At 57.4% G+C, this 8475-nt stretch overlaps 1 protein-coding gene across 1 annotated transcript in view; it reads right to left on the minus strand.

The window, feature by feature from the left end:
* LOC132395221 (smoothelin-like protein 2) overlaps nucleotides 1–4803 on the minus strand; it is a 101528-nt gene extending 96725 nt beyond the window's left edge. Inside the window, 1 exon segment of the mRNA XM_059971508.1 lies at nucleotides 4654–4803. Within this exon segment, the coding sequence (XP_059827491.1) occupies nucleotides 4654–4803 (150 nt within the window).
* Nucleotides 4804–8475: the final 3672 nt, after the last annotated feature.

An 8475-nucleotide genomic window follows, 5' to 3' on the forward strand; every position in this document is an offset into this window, starting at 1 on the left:
CAAACACACACACAGTCTCACACACGGACACACACTTGCTCCAAAACACACACACACTCACACAAACACACACACTCAAACACACACACAGACTCACTCACACACACACACAGACTCCACAAGGACACACATACACACACACACACACACACTCACACAAACACACACACAGACTCACTCACACACACACACAGACTCCCACAAGGACACACATACACACACACAGACTCACTCACACACACTCACTCACACAAACACACACACTTGCTCCAAAACACACACACACAAACACACACTCAAACACACACACACACACACTGACTCTCTCACACACACACTCAAACACACACACAGACTCACTCACACACCCACACACTCGCTCAAACACACACTCACACACTCACATTCACTCAACACACACAGACTCACACACACAGACTCACACAAACACACACTCAAACACACACAGACTCACTCAAACGCACACACATTCACTCAAACACACACAAACACTCACTCAAACACACACACACACGCTCACTCAAACACACACACACACAGACTCACTCACACACTCACTCAAAAACACACACACACAGACACTCACACAAACACACACACACAGACTCACTCACACACACACACAGACTCACTCACACACACTCACTCAAACACACACACTCACTCACTCACTCACTCAAACACACAGACTCACTCAAACACACACACACACACAGAGACTCTCTCACACACACTCACTCACTCACTCAAACACACACACAGACTCTCTCACACACACTCACTCACTCACTAAACACACACATACTCGCTCATACACACACAAACAGACTTGCTCACAGATTCATACAGACTCACACATGCACACACACTCTCTCACACAAAACACACACCTTGCTCAAACACACACACACACTCACACAAACACACACACTCGCTCAAGCACACACACACAAGCACACACTCAAACACACACACAGTCTCATACACGGACACACACACACACAGACTCTCTCTCACACACACTCAAACACACACACAGACTCACTCACCCACACACACAGACTCCCACAAGGACACACATACACACACACTCACTCACACAAACACACACACTTGCTCAAAAACACACACACACTCACACAAACACACACACTCGCTCAAAGGCACACACACACAAACACACACAGTCTCACACACGGACACACACACACTCACACACTCACACTCACTCAAACACACACAGACTCACTCACACACACAGACTCACACACACACACACTCAAACACACACAGACTCACTCAAACGCACACACGTGTGCGTTTCCCCCTGCAGTCCAAAGACGTACAGGTTAGCTGGTTAATTTGTCATTGTCACTTGTCTTGTAATTAGACTAGTGTTGAAATAGAGGGTTCTGGGCAGTGTGGCTCATTGGGCCGGAAGGGCCTGTTCTGCACTGTATCTCTAAATTTCAATCACATCGGAACAACAACGGTTTTCATTTACATAGCCACTTTCCATCAGGGCTCAGAGAACAGACAGAGGAAGGATCCCAGATGCGGAGATGGTCACTGAAGCAGGAGTGAGGTGAGGTGGTGAGGAGAGGGGGAGGTTACAGGCACACTCCATGGGGAGAGGAGAGGTTGCAGACACACTCCATGGGGAGAGGGGGAGGTTACAGACACACTCCGTGGGGAGAGGGGGAGGTTGCAGACACACTCCGTGGGAGAGGGGGAGGTTGCAGACACACTCCGTGGGGAGAGGGGGAGGTTACAGACACACTCCGTGGGGAGAGGGGGAGGTTGCAGACACACTCCGTGGGAGAGGGGGAGGTTGCAGACACAGTCCGTGGGGAGAGGGGGATGTTACAGACACACTCCGTGGGGAGAGGGGAGGTTACAGACCACACTCCGTGGGGAGAGGGGGAGGTTACAGACACACTCCCTGGAGAGGGGGGAGGTTGCAGACACACTCCTGGGGAGAGGGGGAGGTTGCAGACACACTCCGTGGGGAGAGGGGGATGTTACAGACACACTCCGTGGGGAGAGGGGGAGGTTGCAGACACACTCTGTGGGGAGAGGGGGAGGTTGCAGACACACTCCGTGGGAGAGGGGGAGGTTGCAGACTCACTCCCTGGGGAGAGGGGGAGGTTGCAGACTCACTCCCTGGGGAGAGGGGGGAGGTGCAGACACACGCCGTGGGAGAGGGGAGTTGGCAGACACACGCCGTGGGAGAGGGGCGAGGTTGCAGACACACTCCGTGGGAGAGGGGAGTTGCAGACACACTCTGTGGGGAGAGGGGGAGGTTGCAGTCACACTCTGTAGGGAGAGGGGGATGTTACAGACACACTCTGTGGGGAGAGGGGGAGGTTGCAGTCACACTCTGTGGGGAGAGGGGGAGGTTGCAGACACACTCCGTGGGAGAGGGGATGTTACAGACACACTCCCTGGGGAGAGGGGAGGTTGCAGACACTCCGTGGGGAGAGGGGGATGTTACAGACACACTCCGTGGGGAGAGGGGGAGGTTTCAGACACACTCCGTGGGGAGAGGGGGATGTTACAGACACCTCCGTGGGGAGAGGGGGATGTTACAGACACACTCTGTGGGGAGAGGGGGAGGTTGCAGTCACACTCTGTAGGGAGAGGGGGATGTTACAGACACACTCTGTGGGGAAAGGGGGAGGTTACAGACACACTCTGTGGGGAGAGGGGGATGTTACAGACACACTCTGTGGGGAGAGGGGGAGGTTGCAGTCACACTCTGTAGGGAGAGGGGGATGTTACAGACACACTCTGTGGGAGAGGGGGATGTTACAGACACTCTGTGGGGAGAGGGGGAGGTTACAGACACACTCTGTGGGGAGAGGGGGGATGTTACAGACACACTCTGTGGGGAGAAGGGGAGGTTGCAGACACACTCCATGAGGAGAGGGGGAGGTTGCAGACACACTCCGTGGGGAGAGGGGGAGGTTACAGACACACTCCGTGGGGAGAGGGGGGAGGTTGCAGACACACTCCGTGGGGAGAGGGGGAGGTTACAGACACACTCAGTGGGGAGAGGGGGAGGTTGCAGACACACTCCCTGGGAGAGGGGGAGGTTGCAGACACACTCCGTGGGGAGAAGGGGAGGTTGCAGACACACTCCATGGGGAGAGGGGGAGGTTGCAGACACACTCCCGTGGGGAGAGGGGAGGTTGCAGACACACTCCGTGGGGAGAGGGGGATGTTACAGACACACTCCGTGGGAGAGGGGGATGTTACAGACACACTCTGTGGGGAGAAGGGGAGGTTGCAGACACACTCCATGGGGGAGAGGGGAGGATGCAGACACACTCCGTGGGGAGAGGGGATGTTACAGACACACTCCGTGGGAAGAGGGGAGGTTGCAGACACACTCCGTGGGGAGAGGGGGAGGTTGCAGACACACTCCGTGGGGAGAGGGGAGGTTGCAGGCACTCCGTGGGGAGAGGGGAGGTTGCAGACACACTCCGTGGGGAGAGGGGGAGGTTACAGACACACTCCGTGGGGAGAGGGGGAGGTTGCAGACACCACTCCGTGGGGAGAGGGGGAGGTTGCAGACACACTCCGTGGGGAGAGGGGGAGGTTGCAGACACACTCCGTGGGGAGAGGGGGAGGTTGCAGACACACTCTGTGGGGAGAGGGGGATGTTTACAGGACACACTCCGTGGGGAGAGGGGGATGTTACAGACACACTCCCTGGGGAGAGGGGGAGGTTGCAGACACTCCGTGGGGAGAGGGGATGTTACAGAACACACTCCGTGGGGAGAGGGGGATGTTACAGACACACTCTGTGGGGAGAGGGGGAGGTTGCAGACTCACTCCCTGGGGAGAGGGGGAGGTTGCAGACACACTCCGTGGGGAGAGGGGGAGGTTGCAGACACTCTGTGGGGAGAGGGGGAGGTTGCAGTCACACTCTGTAGGGAGAGGGGGAGATTGCAGACACACTCTGTGGGGAAGAGGGGGAGGTTGCAGTCACACTCTGTAGGGGAGAGGGGGAGGTTGCAGACACACTCCGGTGAATCTTGCGGGGAATGCTGAGACCAAGGCTGGGAGAGTAGGGTGAGGGGAGAGGTGAGGTGTTAGCGAGAGGGGGAGGTTCCAGGGAGTAGTCTGGTGAATCATGAGGGGACTGAGGCTTGGTTTGTGGTTCAGCAGAGGGCAGGGATGGTTGAAGCGGGAGGTGTGGAGCCAGGTAATGGGGGAGGGGGTGCAGCACGTAGTCCTGACCGGTGTGTCGATGCTGACCTTGTGAGATGGTTGCACTGAGGGGGAGAATCCAATCACCGCGGAGGCCCTTCCTTCAACAGCGTCCTGGGATCAATACAAGACCAAAGTTGGTGAGGCCCCTGGGTCAGAGACCCGATACCTGTGTCTCGCCCCGCGGGGGGTGGCCTGTCCTGTTGTTGGAGACCTGTCGGTGGGTGGGTGGGGAAGGTTTTGTTGTTCTTGGCTGAACGTCGTGGCCGTGCTGTGCTGGCGGTGGAATGTGTGGCCACACTTGGTCATTGATGCAAACAATCCGTGCGGTTCGACGTACGCATGACAACTGCATTGGATTCTGAGTGTGGGGAACAACAGCCCACTCCTCGTGGCAGGAAGAGGATTCCTCGTTACCAAAGTCACAAACGGAACTGATGTTGTCGCTGTTGGTGGGAGCGCAGCATCAAAAACCTGCTCTTCTGCGACAGAACCGGCTGGCTGGCAGTGGACACTCACCAGTCCCCATGCAGGAGTCAGCAGTTCCAGCTTCCGGGGTGCCAACATCTGTGAGGATCTGTCCTGGGCCCAACTAATCAACACCCTTACAAAGAAGACACAACACATTTGGATTTTGATTCAATTTGGTCTGTCACCAAAGACTCTGGCAAATTTCTACCAATGTATCATGGAGAGCATTCTAACTGTCTGGTGTGGAGGGGTCACTGCACAGGATCAGAGAAAGCTGCAGAAAGTTGTCAACTCAGCCAGATCCACCCTGGGCACCAGCCTCCCCACATCTTCAAAAGGTGGTGCCTGAAAAAGGCGGCATCCGTCATTAAGGACCCCCATCACCCAGGACGTGCCCTCTTCTCATTGCTACCGTACAGGAGCCTGAAGTCACACAGGAACAGCTCCTCCCCTTGCCATCAGATTTGTGAATGGTCACAAACCTGTGAACACTACCTCGCTATTTTGCTCTCTTTCCGCATTATTTATTATATTTTATATACTTTTTGTAATTTATAGTCATTTTTATGTATTACACTGTATTGCTGCCAGACAACGAGTTTCATAACATTTCAGTGATAATAAACCTAATTTGTGTTATTTAATTTGTTTTTATTTTCAATACAGAGTGAACAGGCTCTTCGGGTCCAACGAGCCGCACCACCCACGGCCCAATCACGGGCCAAAGACCAATTAACCTACCAACCGGCACATCTTTGGACTGTGGGAGGAAACCGGAGCGCCCGGAGGAAACCCACACAGTCACAGGGAGAACATACAGAGGACACTGGAGTTGACCTCTGAACTCCAGCCCTCCAAAGTTGTAATGGCGTTGCGCTAATCGCTATGCTACTGTGGTGTTCAGATTCTGGTCCTGAAATCATCTCCCTTGGGTCACCGGGAGTTGGGATTTTCTCAGCAGTGGGTGGTGCTGAGTAAACAGGGGGAGGGGGGCTTTCGGCACTGCCTGGGACTGCAGCGACACAGACAGACTGAGCTGGGGGACTGCAGGCTGGATGAGCAGTGAAGGGGTTAATGGCTTCAGGTATGACTCAGAGTGCAGGCATCTCAGAGAGCTGAGTGTAAATCTCCATCTGTTTGACAAGATCAGGCGCATGGTCTGTGGCGGCGGGGGGGGGGGGGGTGGCGGTTACAGCCTCCCCAACCCCGCCCCCTCACACCCTTCCCCACTCCTGTACCAACCTGTTCCGCATCCGTCATATTGTGAATGCCTGACCCACAACCAGAGCTGCACAGCCCCCTCCTGGCACCAAAACACACCCCACTCCGTCACACCAACCCAGGCTCCACAGCCCCCTCCTGGCACCAAAACACACCCCACTCCGTCACACCAACCCAGGCTCCACAGCCCCCTCCTGGCACCAAAACACACCCCACTCCGTCACACCAACCCAGGCTCCACAGCCCCCTCCTGGCACCAAAACACACCCCACTCTGTCACACCAACCCAGGCTCCACAGCCCCCTCCTGGCACCAAAACACACCCCACTCCGTCACACCAACCCAGACTCCACAGCCCACTCCTGGCACCAAAACACACCCCACTCCGTCACACCAACCCAGGCTCCACAGCCCCCTCCTGGCACCAAAACACACCCCACTCCGTCACACCAACCCAGGCTCCACAGCCCCCTCCTGGCACCAAAACACACCCCACTCTGTCACACCAACCCAGACTCCACAGCCCCCTCCTGGCACCAAAACACACCCCACTCCGTCACACCAACCCAGACTCCACAGCCCACTCCTGGCACCAAAACACACCCCACTCCGTCACACCAACCCAGACTCCACAGCCCACTCCTGGCACCAAAACACACCCCACTCCGTCACACCAACCCAGACTCCACAGCCCACTCCTGGCACCAAAACACACCCCACTCCGTCACACCAACCCAGGCTCCACAGCCCCCTCCTGGCACCAAAACACACCCCACTCCGTCACACCAACCCAGACTCCACAGCCCCCTCCTGGCACCAAAACACACCCCACTCCGTCACACCAACCCAGGCTCCACAGCCCCCTCCTGGCACCAAAACACACCCCACTCTGTCACACCAACCCAGACTCCACAGCCCCCTCCTGGCACCAAAACACACCCCACTCCGTCACACCAACCCAGACTCCACAGCCCACTCCTGGCACCAAAACACACCCCACTCCGTCACACCAACCCAGACTCCACAGCCCACTCCTGGCACCAAAACACACCCCACTCCGTCACACCAACCCAGACTCCACAGCCCACTCCTGGCACCAAAACACACCCCACTCCGTCACACCAACCCAGACTCCACAGCCCCCTCCTGGCACAAAAACACACCCCACTCCGTCACACCAAACCAGGCCCCACAGCCCCCTCCTGGCACCAAAACACACCCCACTCCGTCACACCATCCCAGGCTCCACAGCCCCCTCCTGGCACCAAAACACACCCCACTCCGTCACACCAACTCAGGCTCCACAGCCCCCTCCTGGCACCAAAACACACCCCACTCCGTCACACCAACCCAGGCTCCACAGCCCCCTCCTGGCACCAAAACACATCCCACTCCGTCACACCAACCCAGACTCCACAGCCCCCTCCTGGCACCAAAACACACCCCACTCCGTCACACCAACCCAGACTCCACAGCCCCCTCCTGGCACCAAAACACACCCCACTCCGTCACACCAACCCAGACTCCACAGCCCCCTCCTGGCACAAAAACACACCCCACTCCGTCACACCAAACCAGGCCCCACAGCCCCCTCCTGGCACCAAAACACACCCCACTCCGTCACACCATCCCAGGCTCCACAGCCCCCTCCTGGCACCAAAACACACCCCACTCCGTCACACCAACCCAGGCTCCACAGCCCCCTCCTGGCACCAAAACACACCCCACTCCGTCACACCAACCCAGGCTCCACAGCCCCCTCCTGGCACTAAAACACACCCCACTCCGTCACACCAACCCAGACTCCACAGCCCCCTCCTGGCACCAAAACACACCCCACTCCGTCACACCAACCCAGGCTCCACAGCCCCCTCCTGGCACCAAAACACACCCCACTCCGTCACACCAACCCAGGCTCCACAGCCCCCTCCTGGCACCAAAACACACCCCACTCCGTCACACCAACCCAGGCTCCACAGCCCCCTCCTGGCACCAAAACACACCCCACTCCGTCACACCAACCCAGACTCCACAGCCCCCTCCTGGCACCAAAACACACCCCACTCCGTCACACCAACCCAGGCTCCACAGCCCCCTCCTGGCACCAAAACACACCCCACTCCGTCACACCAACCCAGGCTCCACAGCCCCCTCCTGGCAACAAAACACACCCCACTCCGTCACACCAACCCAGACTCCACAGCCTCTCCTGGTACCAAAACACACCCCACTCCGTCACACCAACCCAGACTCCACAGCCCCTCCTGGCACCAAAACACACACCACTCCGTCACACCAACGCAGACTCCACAGCCCCCTCCTGGCACCAAAACACACCCCACTCTGTCACACCAACCCAGGCTCCACAGCCCCCTCCTGGCAACAAAACCCACCCCACTCCGTCACACCAACCCAGGCTCCACAGCCCCCTCCTGGCACCAAAACACACCCCACTCCGTCACACCAACCCAGGCTCCACAGCCCCCACCTGGCACCAAAACACACCACACTCCGTCACACCAACCCAGGCTCCACAGCCCCCTCCTG

The sequence above is a fragment of the Hypanus sabinus genome, chromosome 6, assembly GCF_030144855.1.
Source record: "Hypanus sabinus isolate sHypSab1 chromosome 6, sHypSab1.hap1, whole genome shotgun sequence".
Taxonomy (NCBI): Eukaryota; Metazoa; Chordata; class Chondrichthyes; order Myliobatiformes; family Dasyatidae; genus Hypanus; species Hypanus sabinus.